Source organism: Bactrocera oleae, chromosome 5 (genome assembly GCF_042242935.1).
Source record: "Bactrocera oleae isolate idBacOlea1 chromosome 5, idBacOlea1, whole genome shotgun sequence".
Lineage (NCBI taxonomy): Eukaryota > Metazoa > Arthropoda > Insecta > Diptera > Tephritidae > Bactrocera > Bactrocera oleae.
The window spans coordinates 50026131-50040647 of record NC_091539.1 but is presented as its reverse complement, the minus strand read 5'-3'; the positions used below and the strand labels follow the sequence as shown (position 1 = coordinate 50040647).

General features: G+C 33.5%; 1 protein-coding gene across 11 annotated transcripts in view; it reads right to left on the bottom strand.

Annotated features, from left to right (window-relative positions):
• Positions 1 to 14517, bottom strand: part of OtopLa (Otopetrin-like a) — a 113170-nt gene that overhangs the window by 56579 nt on the left and 42074 nt on the right. For 5 of the 11 annotated variants that reach the window (XM_070110789.1, XM_070110785.1, XM_070110787.1 and 2 more), the window contains exon 2: positions 2410 to 3039. In XM_070110789.1, the coding sequence (XP_069966890.1) occupies positions 2410 to 2559 (150 nt within the window). In that variant the 5' untranslated portion in view covers positions 2560 to 3039. Of the gene's footprint in view, positions 1 to 2409; positions 3040 to 6497; positions 6519 to 14517 lie in introns of all 11 variants that reach the window. The other 6 variants (XM_070110788.1, XM_070110793.1, XM_070110791.1 and 3 more) reach the window with 2 other exon arrangements.

Sequence of the window (14517 nt, the reverse complement as noted above, 5' to 3'; positions counted from 1 at the left end):
CCATGCGCATACTGTAAATATTTTGAACTTATTAACATTTTTCATCAAACCTAAATTTTTATTCGAAAAGTGCTTTATCATTTACTTCAAGGAATATTACTTAAGTATGTAAAACTATATTACAGATTCCATAATAAATCTCAGGGTTTTCAGATCGCTACCTAAATATGCAATAAACTGACGTAACATTTCCAAAAAAAATTAGATTATAAAAGTTACAGCACAAAAATCAGCTTAAAGATATCCCATACTTCAATCTCCCTTATTGCTCTCAGAATTACCGATTACAAAAACGTTGGATATAACGCAAAATGTTGTCTACAACAGGTTATACTGTCTCCTACACTTCAACCTTGATGATATTTTATGAAATGAAGAAGGTGGTGACTAAATTCTTATAATAATATCACTTTAGAGAGCGTAAGTCAGATCCTTTTGGTAATAACCCCACCTATTATCTATATAACGTTTATGTTGGAAATAATTACGTCAGAAACATTAAATTTCACATCCTATATGGCACAGAAAGGTTTTATTGCCACCCACTTTTAGGCGAAGTCCTATATCTCAGGAAATATTCGTCCAATTATAACACTATTTAGACATTATTATCTTACATTACTAAAATGGGAGAAATCGGATTATAACGCCTACTTTCCATATTTAACAATTTTTAATTCAGTCTGATTCTTTAATTTTACAGTTTTTAAATCGAGAGTCAATTACTTTGTTGTAATAAAACTTTTCAAACATAGTGCATCTTTGGTATACCTATATGTACCATACATTTTCAATCCCTAGATACCGTATACATAGACACTGGGCCTATGGCTAAGTTTGTACCGAAAACATCGGTCAATTTGTGGGATCTATTGTTAAAATTCGGGAAAAATATTTTTACGATAACAACAGACCCGTGCCAAAAATGAGTGAAATCGGAATAGTATTTATCCTAGCCCCCATATACCTAATATAAAAATTTTCGGTTTCGGTTCACTTTATGAAATTTAGAGAGAATATCTTTCGTATAACGACCTTTTGCCTACAATGAATAAAATCGGGTGACTTCCCTCCTACTTCTGATAGCCCTCATATATTATATCAAATGTAAGGATGAGCAAATATCCGCTAGTCCTCAAACCGTAGACATATATTGGTTAATCTGTGATATACCATCATAAAACTCAGAGAGCATCTTTTTATGGTAAAAATATGTCGGAACCCCTAAACTGAATAAAATTGGATCAATATATCACCTAGCTCCCATATATCTTTTATAAGAATTTCAAAGTTTCGATAGGCTTTCTAATGTATAAATCAGTCAATATGTAAATAGTATCGGATATACTATAGTTTAATGCCGACAATGTGTAAAATCATAAACCTATATTGTATCCTGAATATATCGGTTAATGTTTGAGTTATCTTCACAAGTTTGCGCGATGATGTGTTCACGAGTCTTTTTGGGTAATACCAAACGTTAATGCAATCAGTCCAGACCTCTGGTTAATGTTTTCCTCACTTACCCAAAATAATAAATATAGCCGCTTTTATCACATTTGAGACATTTGAGTTAACTAGGTTTAGGCAATAACAGCAGATTTAAATATTATTTTTTCTTTAAAAAGCACATTTTTCGAAACCAAAAATTTTTTCTGAGGAAATGGTGTTAATATTTTATATAAAATTTTTTAGATCAGTTTTCAGATAAGACATCAGCAATTGGGGTTCTGTGTCAAAACCTACCCTTATTTATATATGTATGTACTATAGAGAGTTACTTTGTTTGTAATATGGTTTTTGTTGTGGTGCTTTAAAACAAATACATATAAATATTTATTTTAATAGAAAAACTAACCAATTAACAACTTCGCGTACGATCAATTCCAATTTATCCAAATATAGTATGTAAGAATGTGTGTTGTTGTTGCAATGTATATGTATGTGAAACAACAAAAATGTTATATTTTCAAATTTTCAAAAATGTTTAATTTACAATGATTTATGTTGAGATGAATTTGCATAACAAAATGAATATCTATAAACAATTTATTAAATTTTCATTATTTATTTTTAATTTTTATAAAATAATTATAAATACTTAAACGGGGCAATCAGTACTCGTGCAAGGATATTCCATAAATCGTTTTTCTTTGTTTGTATGTATGGGTGTAACGGCAGAACACGATGTAAGAATTACAACAACGCTGTACAAGGCAAGGAGCAAGAAAACTATTTAAAAATGCATAAGAGAATTTGCTATGGAAAAAATTTACATTCAAAAAGTATTGAGAGAACTTTTGGAAATATTTATAAAAAATATTTTGTAAAGCAAAAATTAAACAGTTATAGTTAATAGTTGCACTTCGCTTGCATATCCTTTGTACGAGTATGTTAGACGGCCCCTACCTTGACCACTGTGCCGACCTGATTGGAATCAGCCGATTGTCGATTGTCTAGTAGATTTGCGCGCTCCATTTGTTGTAACGGTACTGATTCTCGCGGCTGCTCGTTCAGTAAACGTTCTCGCATCTCATGTATATAGGGACAGCGCTGCATTCCTTTCTACGCTTACCGGTGTTGGAACGTTTTTGCGAGTGTCGAGCGGTGCCAATGTTGAGTAGAAGTTGTTCTTATTCTTGTATGTGTTTTTGTTTGATTATGGTTGGTAGAAAAAAGTTACGTCAAATGACGTGGAACTGATTATTTAGTAATTTGTTGCTTGCGTTCTTTTCACTTTGTATTTTATTTATTTACTTTGAATTTTGATTATAATTACGGTAATTTTGTTTAATTTTTCTGTGATTATTATTTTTATTGTTAGCGCAAATAACCTCTTTCTATATAAAAAGCTACAAAAATGTTTTTGTTTTGATTTTGTAAATTTTATTTGCTGCTAACTACTTGTTAATTTATATTTTTTTAACTTCATTTAAGACCTTAGTAGGTAAGTTGTTTGCTTAGTTTTTGGCAGAGTAAATCAGTCAATGGTTTTAATTAATTCCAAGTTGCTAGTTTTGATTTTCTGGTTTATAAGATCTGAAAGAGTAAAATTAGTGGAGCATTAATATTTTGAAATTTCGTATAGGCTTAAGAATATTATAAATCATGACTATTTATTAGCGTGATCCAGAAACTAATATATCTATTTCATAAAGTCAAAATCTTTTTTTAGATTCAGACTATTGAAATCTTTGTGTTTATTGTATAATTTTTTGAGGAAGGAACAGTGTTATCAATAAACAGAAAGCAGTTGAAATAGTTAGAAAAATCGAACGTTTTGAACAATAAAAATCAATACTATAGATACTTCGATAGCTTCGAAATTTAACCGATTGTCCGCATTTGGTTTTTGGGAAAACTTGATTTTAATGTTCGATATATCCATAGAAAAATAAAATCGAATATCAATATAACAGGTACATAGTTAATGATTTCATATTTCAACCATTTATGTAAGTTTGGATCTTTAATAATGTCGAATAAAAAGTTTTATTTCTTACTTAAAGCCTTACAAATCCACGCTAGAGTATGGTGAACATATGATATTTATTTATATAATTCAAAGGGACGTTTTCATAGGACGATCAATATTAATCTCTAAATGGTTCGTAAGATATACAAAAGTTATATATGTATATAAACAAAATTTGGCATCTCTGGCTTTAGTATTAAATGCTTAAACCATTTTTAAGTACTTAGAAATTCCGTTACATGAGATATGGACGTAGCTTATGTCAGAACTCATAACTAATCGTATCAAGGGTTGCAAGTCATATAAAAAGCGTTTTCTGTCGTGAACTTTTTTGAAGAAACAATTTATTTAGTAATAAGTAATAAATATTAATGCACATTTCAAAAATATAGTAAAATATTCTAAACAGGAATTCACTTTGACAAATTGTCGGTTCCTTTGACCCCGTAGCCAATCTCCAAAAGCACCTTCAAAAAAAAGATGTTTGGTGGTGAGAAAGATTTTTCTGCATAAATTATATCAGATCCAAAAGTCAATCAAATTTATTGTTATTATAGAAGAATATCGAGCCGTTTTTCTTCACCAACTCTAAAAACAGCTTTTCCAAAAGATATGCTATATCACCGAAACTATTTGCGTATCAAATTCAAGTTTTGAGAGAATATTTTCAAATACGTATGTATATGCACATTCGATATATATCCAAAACCAAAATTCAATCTTTTGAAATTTACAAGTTAAACCACTCAAGTGGTTATTGACGCTTATGATAAAACAAACAGCGGTGTATGTTTATTTTTTTTTATCAAGCTGCCTTATTCAAAAAAGTTTCGACTGCTTCAGTAGTATCATAATTGCCTAATTAGATAAGTAAAATTTTAGATTCTGTTAGTAATATAGTATTTTCACTCCCAAAAGGTGAAAATATAACACTAACAGCTTTCAAATTCACCATCTTATGCATAGGTTAGGTTAGATTATATGGCTGACCTCAAGAGAAGATCACATTTGAACTGGTTATGGTCAGTCTTTTCTGAAGCCAAAATAAAAAGTCCAGTAATTAGATTTTTAATGTCGGCAAATCTGCTTAGGGCTTAATGTATATTCTCGTCAGCTTACACGAATAACTTAAGGTATGAGAACAAAGGTGTTTTAGCCTTGGCCTCGCAAATGTGGAGCAATCAAGAAGACAATATAGGCTTTGATCTATATTTATCTTTATATGAAGCCAGGGTTTCAGCTACAAAATGATAAAGAATTTTGTGGGAATATTTAATCTAGCTATATAAAGTTTGAGATTGCTATGAATTCTTTCGCACGCTAACCCAAGCATATTTATTTTCCTCCAATATTAGTATACCTTGAACAGGATATATTATATTAAGTTTGCCACGCAGCTTGTAGTACCCAGACGGAAGCGTCGGATACCCTATCAAATATATTTATAAATGATCAATGTGACGAGCAGAGTTGTCCGTCTGTCTGTCTGTATATCCAACTGAAATTTAGCACACGCCTTTTTAATAGCAAAAAGCTGCTCATTTGACATCGGACGACTATAGCATATAGCTGTCGTACAGCTTGGACAATCAAAATTTAGTTCTTTTAACAGAAACTTCTTTATTTGTGAAGGGTATTATGGTTTCGGTGCAACCAAAGTTCACGTTTTTTTCTTGTTACTTTTTTATTTCTTGTGAAATATCTTCCATTTTATACCAAAACACAATATTTTCCACCTATAATTAGAAAAAATTTACATATCAAAAACGCTCAAACATGCAACACTGTTTCGCAGCGGAAAATGGGAGCATTGTACTCAGCGCCATTCAAACTTCGTAACTGAATATCATTTTTCATGACAAAAAGACTACTTAAAGCAGTAAGATTTAAAAGCGAGAAAAATGATACGAAAAGTAAAAAAAAAGATGAAAAATAAAATTGTAAATAAAGCACTTTTCTGCTGCATGTTGCAGACAGTTGTAATTGTTGTTGCCAGCGCTTCTTTTGCTTTTGTGCTTGCACAATGCAACAATACGCGCCTGCAATTCAATAAGAATTAAGTCAGTGGAACAATGCCCAACAGATGTGTCTTCGCAAGCGAGGAGGCACAGCCGGCGACCATCAACAGCCAATAAATGAGAGCAGAGGAGACATATGAAACTTGCAGCGCGCATGCAAATGATTTCACTTACATATACAAGTATATGTGTGTTTGTATATATGTAAGAGTATGTTAACAGCTTTATTATAAAAGTCATTTACCTATTATACAGCTAGGCATATGTATATGTTTGTGTGCTTGTATATGTGTGTCACCAAGTCTGACTTTTCTCGACTTGTAACAAATGAATTCGGTTTATGCCTCGTTTCGTCGGTAGTTTGCATATATATTCTTATGTTTATATGTATGTGTTATTCAACGCTTGCAGAAGCATTAAAACACATGTGGCATATCTGCTTAAATATCTGTCTTTCTAATGTTTATAATAATTTCCACTCAAACACATATCGTTAACCACTCGTGCTCTCATTCTAGACACTCGCTTACACACATTTTATTTATTTATATTTCAATATTTTGCAAACACATTGCATGCGTGCGATAAATCCATTTAGCTCAACGCCACACCAAACCGCAAGCTAAATATGATCAATTGCATGCAACAAATAATTCAAATGTCGCACAATCACACCGGCGAAACGGCAGTGCGCATCAGCAATTATAACCAATTGAGCAATACATAACTTATTCCCTGTAGATCTACAGAATTGAAGTGGTTTAAGCTTTGCCGAGTGCAAAATAAAATGAACAAATATTTATTCGATATATATTTGTTTGGTTATGTTGCATAATCGACATTGTCTCCAAGCTCAATTAAGTCGCTTTAAGTGTTCAATCATAAAACAAAAGGCTTAAAAAATTAATTTATATATTATATCTAGTTTATAGATTAAAGTTTATGCAGCACATTGAACATTTAAAAAAATTTTAAATTGTAGGCATAGTAACTTATGTACTTACTTAAGAGCTGAGAGCGACCGCCTAAAAACGAAGATTTTTTGGAATTAAAAAAAAAACAGTGTATCAAATTTAGTATTTTTTTTTTTGTAAATTTTAAGGGCAAGTATGTATATTTATACATATAGGTATATATTTAAAAAAATTCACAGAAAAATTGTTGAAGAAAAAATTAAATATATTTCGAGTTGCAAGCCACTGCCGATGGTGCTAAAAAGTTATGAAAAATATATTCTCCGTTGCTGCAGTGGTTCCGGACTTCGCCGTGAATGAAATCTAGGAAAAATCTCTCCTAGAAGATATTAGCCGTGCAATGACCTACGATTGAGAAAAATCGAAAATTCACGAAATGACAGCTTTATAAAAAAAGTTTAATTTTATTCAAAATTTTGGTGGTTTTTTGTCTGCAGCAATTCGATTTTCAATCAGATCAAAAACTGGTAAGACATTGCATAGAAAACTATATACGAGTATAGAATATGCAGAAATAATTTGATGGATATCACTCAAGCAAATTTGAAAAGTGTACTTTCGAGAAAATCGAGTTTAAAGATCTTGTAGACTGATTAAGAGCGTCTAGCAAAAATTAACCCATGCCTCATGTACCAAATACCCATCTACGCATTACTATTGAATCACAACGAAATCAATCCATTTCTGAAACGGATAGTTAATGGTGATGAAAAGTGGGTGAGCTCTGACAACGCCAACAAAAACGGTCGTGATCGAATCGTGGTGGGTATTTGTGGTCAAAAAGTTTTGCCTATCTATTCAGTGGGATTAGTAGAGAACGGTCTACTACAAACTCTTGATTCAGACCTGTACTGTCAACCATTGGACCATGTAAAGGAAGCAATCACCCAGAAGCGGCGGCCTTTAACCAATAGGAGCGGAATTGTGTTCCATCTTGACAACGCCAGACCGGACACGTCTAGAGTTACTCATCAGGAAATCTGGGAACTTGGTTTGGAGGTTCTTATGCATCCAATTTATAGTGCAGACCTGGCGCCAAGTGATTACTACTAGTTGAATAGAAAAATTTTAAAATATGTAATTTATGATAACATTAGAGAACTGAGTGAGCTCATAGGGCTAGAGCCCTAGACTTTCTAAAAGCATTATGTTCTCATTTCACACTTATAAATTCTTAAAATCTCTTTTTTTCTACTTGCTGTGGTTTCCTATGTTAGACATATATATGTATGTATAGGTACATACAATGTGGCGGTAGCCACAACAAAAACTACATATGCGCAGATATTCAACAAAAAAATCACATCAAATCAATAATTGCATATACTTGCCTCTGGCGTATGTTCTTGCCACAAGTCATAAAATTACAATTATCCAAATGCACAATTACTTACATATATACGAATACGTACATAGAAACAAAGTATAATAATATGTACAAGTAGATGTGCCACACGCAAACTCGCCTGCAATATGTAGAGTTTGGCCCATTTTTATTGCGGTTGTAGCATTGCGATTGCTATTTTCTTGTTGATTGCGCACAGACAAATTGCAGGCGCGCTAACAACAACAACAACAGCTATAACAAATAAATGCAACAACGAATAAACAGACGGATGAGCCAGTCAATAAGCACCGGCCGGTGATGCGGCGAGGAAGAAACTGCATTTCTAGCGCGCATCCATGCGAAATTGGGCCAATCGTATTAATGTTTGTTTGTTGTTTCTGGAACGTCGAAAATTTTGAAATAAAAACTAATAATAATATACACATAGACATACTTATGTATCTATCAAGGATGGTGTGAGTGCAACAGCTGTTTGCTCAGCAGCACCATATAACAGTTCATCAATATCTTTTTGTGGAAGCCGCCCCAACAAGTCGCTTGATATGCACACTTTGCTCACGCTTGTTGGCGTTTAGTTTTTTCGGCAACTTGCCAAGAAATTCCACAGTTGTGGCGCATAGCGAAATTTCTACTTCGTCGATTTGGCTGACAGCCGCCTTGGCACTAAATTTAATAGATACACAGTGTTTCTGGTATGGATTGCCTGCTGGAGATCATAATCAACAGCTACACAAGACTGACAAGTGTATCGGTTCTGAAGTACATCTATACAGCAGTACAATAGGTTAGGGTGCTTTTATAGTGTTATGAGTGCCGCAAGAAGAAGTCGACAGTGTGAATTTACATATGGCAAATATTTCATTTTTTTCGGCAGCTCAAGGTCGCTAAATTTATAATCCTTTAGACGCTTTTAGTTATAAAAATACAACTAATCTGCTTGAAAATTTCTAAACATATCTGTTTAATGTTTATAATAAATCATTGAATGAACAATTTGTAATAAAATGTACTATAAATTCATCCGAAGGTTGAACATCGCCAGTGGAGTAGTAATTTCTATTATAAAATGCCTTTAGTATAACTATTAGAAAGGCATAACTGAAGCAATCGCCAATGTTTTGGTTATAGCTCTTGCATGAAATTCTCAATATATAATTTATAATTAAGTTTATACTCTCTTGCTTTACAAACTCTTCCTTACTCTATTATCAGTTATGAATGCAAGCGCGACAGCAAAAAATTTGTAATGCTTCAAATACATCGTGTGGCTTAAAGCGCTTATCGCAGATCACGGTTCCTAGCTACTCTGTCGTTTAGTAGACAAGCCCAGCATCTATAACACATACAAGTGGGTTAAAAAGTTACTGCTCTCACCAAGAAGAAGCACTAATACAAGTACATACAAATTGTTTTTCTCTAGTTGGTACCCCTGTTGTGAGAAAATACGCAAAGCTATAAGTCATTTTGTCAATTAATTCTTTGTTTGGAGTTGACGTGTCAGAGTATTTTTTTAATATGTAAAAAATTTTATATCGCGCAGCGATTAGATTCTTTATTTTGAAAGGTTTAAAAACAAAGGAAATTTATGAACAATTGTTAAAAGTGTATAAGGAGTGCTCACCTTCAAAACGCACCGTTGAAATTTGGGCTGGTGAATTTAAAGGTCGTCATACTAGACTTGAATATGATCCACGCGAAGGACGACCAAAAACTGCAACCACACCAGTAAACATTGGGCAAGTTCATAATATTGTTAGTGAAGACTTAAATTTGACTAAGCGTGAAATTGCTAATGCTATAGGCATCTCAGATGCACGAGTACTTCATGCTTTACATGGAGAATTACATATGAAAAAGCTGTTTGGTAAGTTAGTGCCGCACATGTTCGCCATTCAACTGATCGAAAAAATTTGGAGTATCTTAAGTAGAAACCGGTTTCTTGCATCGTTTTATAACTATGGATGAGACTAGGATCTAGTACAATGATCCTAAATTGAAACAAGAACATTTACACTGAACTGAAACTGGTTGTTCAGCTCCAAAGCAGGTGAAGTCACAACAATCAGCAAAGAAGCTCATGGCATCAGTTTTTTGGGATGCAAAAATATTTTGTTAATTGATTATCTGCAGAAAAGTAGAACAATCAACTCTGAATATTATTGCAGCCTTTTGAATCAACTGGATGAACAAATTCGTGAGAAGAGACAGAAAAGATTTGTAACACAAAAAATAATTTTTCATCAAGACAATGCACCTGCTCACAAAGGTATTTTAACAATGACAAAAATCAACCAATTAAAGTACGAATTGCTTAAGCATGCACCGTATTCAACAGATTTGGCTCCCAGCGCCTACAACCTTTTCAGAAACCTGAAATAATTGCTTCGTGAAAAGCGTCTTTCATCAAATGAATAAGCTATTACAGCCGTAGACGGGTATTTTGCGGAGTTTCCGGAAAGTCTTTATAGGGATGGCATAAAATTATTTGAGGATCATTAGAATAAGTGTATTGAAGTTAAGAAAGATTATATTGAATAAAAAACTATATTTCGTACCAAAAGCAGTATTTTTTGATTTCGAGCGCAGCACTTTTTCAACCAACCTGTATAACTAATTTCATCTTCAATTCTGTTATAAATTTTAATAATCGCTCCTTAGTTATTATTATAGAGAGTTTTTAAACACAAATATTTTAATGTTAGGGTCTTAACGTCTATAATCAGATCATTACTACTATATCATCCAGACCCTGAGAATATAAGAGTTTAAACATAATTTTGGTTTCGGTGAGTTTCGAAAGTAAATTTATGATAAGTCATTGTGTAGTACAAGAACATGACCCTTAAATATTCTCCATTTCAATTGGGTGACAATAAGGTTATCCTATTCTCTCGATGTCGTGTATAGGTATTTCCATATATCAGACTTTATAAGCTTTAATTGTTGGTATTTACAACATAAATTATGTTTAAGTCGTCCAAGTAAATGACGTAAACTCTTTCTAAAGAACGTTGATCCTTCACTTCTCAACTAGATGGTAAACTATATATGAACCCTGATGATTTGCCTGGAAATCTGAGTATAAAATGAAATAGCTTCACCAAAGAGCAAGAAGCCGCCTTTCCGCTGCTACAGCGTTTAAACATTTGTGGACAGTTTGCTGTTCTTTTTGCTTATATTAAAATGTATGTATGTATATCTAGTACACATTCTCCTAATTAGTGTCACATTTCTTATCGAACTAAAGTTTTGACTTTTCAATAGCCCCAACCGCAACCCTTTTCCTTATATCTATCACTATTTCTTCTATGTATTTACACATTCACGCCCACAGAGCCCATTTTAGTCCGTATTCACTTCGGGATCATTTGATTTTATCTGCAATGCGTCTCGTTGGACAAAACTTTCTGTTGAAGCGTCAAATTGCGCACTTTAACTGCTACGAGAGAAACTTTTGACTCCTTCCGCAGTTGCTCTTGCAAACGTACATGCTTTTTCTTGCACGTTTTTATTTTCCGTTGTGTCAAGATGTCCCTACTGGCCATAGTTTGCACACTTTTACTTGCATGAGCAACGCGGAAACATCCTTTATACTTGTTTATTTTCTCACTCACGTGCTACTCCAATTGGGTATGTATGTATGTGTGCCTTAAGCAAGTTCAAGAAACTGTTACACTTGTACAATGACTTTTTCCTGCTATGTTGTAGGAATTTCTCACTCAAATATCAAAACGAAAAACTAGTCACTAACAAGTTTTTTTATGACTGGTTACTTTTGGTCCATTATTAGTACTATTTCACACATATTTTCCATTCTAATATAAACACCAGATAACAATAAGTATCCGTGTGGACACCGGTATGCAAACTATCTCCATGCGCGTTTGTAGCTATGAAATATGAACTTCAACTCTGCAGTACATACAATGCAATGCACATTTATATCTCCAGGGTTTTGTTTTTCATTTACTCCCTTTATGTTGTTTATGTATACTATATGTAGGCCTAGTGTGCATTTGGTTGAGTGCAAGGCTGCTGCAACTTTGCAGGCTTTCACACTTATTTTGCTTCTACATACCATATAGTTGTTCTAATTTCCATATATATGCCGTTGTACTTGGTCTAAATATGCCCCAGCATGCTCTGGCATAACGGTTACACGTATGCTCTAGGTTTCCTGCTTGTAATCAACAAACGTCCTTTACGCCGTTCCCATTTTTAAACTCGGTCGTGCTTCCGCTATTTGTACAGCCTCATTTTCGCTTTGCTGTTGTCGACGTTTCGTTTAGATTGTGTTTTTGTTATGCTGTTCTTTGTACATACTTATATGTCTGGTGGCCGCCTTGATCGAGTTCATCATTAAGGGCTGTGAGTGCGTGCCTAACAATCCTGGGATCGTGTAAAATTAAATGAAATCAACGTTCTCTTGGGCAAATGGGGGGACTGATTTGGGAAAATTGCTTTGCCAATATGCTTGCAGCTGTGTAATTTCTATTTAACTTATGCCTTATTACTTTTAGTATATGGGAAAATTATGTATATATAAATAAAATTTTGTCGCATAACATATTTATCAGAAACACAGTATTGACAACATTAGCTCGGAACATGTGTAAGCAATCATAAATCATTACGCATTTTAGACCCACCCCCTCACGAAGAAGCCAAGTCCAATGTTCTTAACAACATTCCGTAAAATGAGCAGAGCTTTTGATGTAGACCTCTCATTTATTTTAATATATTCTCACCCATTTTTAGACATAAAGAACCAACCACCCTAAAGTGATTTCATCGAGTTGATCAATGTACCATATACCATAGGCAGCATGATATAGCAGAAAATTGGGTACCAGTGACTACATTCCAACATTGACTTATTCAAAAAATCTCCTCAAACACAATTTTCAAGGGAAGCTCTCTTTGAGAACCACTTTTTGATGCACACTTAAGTTCTGTCAGAAAACATTTTTGAGGGGGAAATCAACGGTAGTCAACTTCTTTTCTCTCGAAGGAGCCTTTATTTTTGAAGATATAATAGTAAGCAGCAATAGAGTACTAACTTTCGAACCTACGATCTTGTTATCGCATTTTCTCGTATACGCCACGGTAATCGAAAAAAAACAGTCAGTCACATCTAATAGACAAGGGTAGAAAATTGTTGAAAGCAAAAAAACAATAAATTAAATTAGGATTAAATCCACTGATAAAATAACAAAAATGAAAGGAAGAATAATTTTCGGGCGCTATTAAATCGGGAAGAAATATTCATTTCGATTTCCTGCAAAACTACAAGTCCTATCGAGAAAAGTTAAATGGCAAAGTTACAGGTTATAAGAAGACCTACAACTTTTTTGTTAACATTTTTACACGTAACCTCAAAATTTATATGGAAAGTTCAATTAACCAAGTTTTTAGTTTTTTATTTATATATTTTACAAAAAAAAAATTCTTTTACGAAATCTGTAGTAAGCTAACTTTTTATGTCCCAAGCACACTGTAATTTTCGTGGTGAAAATAATTTTTTTTTACACCTTACTTTGATTTAATATCGGGAAAAGAACACTCAAATTCTCGCTTTTTTAAAAAGTGGCTCAACCCTTTCCCGGTTGAAATTTCTATCTTCTGAAAGAATTGTATGAAAATATCAACATTACAAGACCTCAGACGAATGAATCGTTTGTGACTCTTCTGGAATCAGAAACACAACTCGACCAGCTCAACCTACTCGTATGTTTTGAAGTCATAAACGTATCTTTATAATTCATCTCCACTCAAGCATATGATAATCGTTTTGAAGGCCAATCGGCACCTTTAAGTTTGTCGCTCTGGACAAAATCCAGAGCTCTTCCAAAATCGACTACTATTATAAAATACCTGCACTTAATTGCGAATACATAAACCCAAAAGCATAGTTACTATTTTCTCTTTAAATAGCTTTCGTCTCTTTTCACACCAGCTAAATTTTAGTCTCTTCACAAAACTCCCGGTTGTACTTATATATATGAACGCCGGTGTACATATGCACGAGTATATGAAACTAAGCTCGCAAACTTACTTTGACGCTGTGTCATCACGTTGTGCTATTTGATGCTGCTACAAACTACAACAATAGCAACAAAAAATTTAGACAACAACATCAACATTTAATAACTCTTTACTTTGTTGTCGGTTCGTAGCTGGCTTTTGTTTTGCCTGTTTGTTTTTGTTTTCAAGGTATGCTACTGTTGCTGTGGTTGTTGTTTTTTTTATAGGTGATAAAACAATTTTACGAGTTATGAACACTTTCTATGCTGTTAATGACATTAAAATGAACACAAAAAACAACACGAGTTGTGACAAAGACTGGAGCAAGTTGAGTGACTGTGGCGTGAGAGTGAAAATAAGGTGTGGCCCAGAGTAGAGTCGAAAACGTGTGCAAAATACTTTTTTTTTTTTGAATACAATTGAATTGCTTGTGTTCTAAATATTATTTAGTTTGCTTTCGTACACAGCAGCCCAACTTTTCCCCAAAAGTCGCACAGACGCCAGGGCGTATACGTTACGCCAGCTGCTACTTAAGAAGTTATTCAAATAGGAAGCGCCATATCATTCGTTTTTTAGCATAATTTTATGACATTTATTTGCCATTAAAATTCGCCAGAGCATTAAGCACTTATTTTGCTTCAAAGCAGCGACACTACGGAATGCTTTGCAACGCTTGAT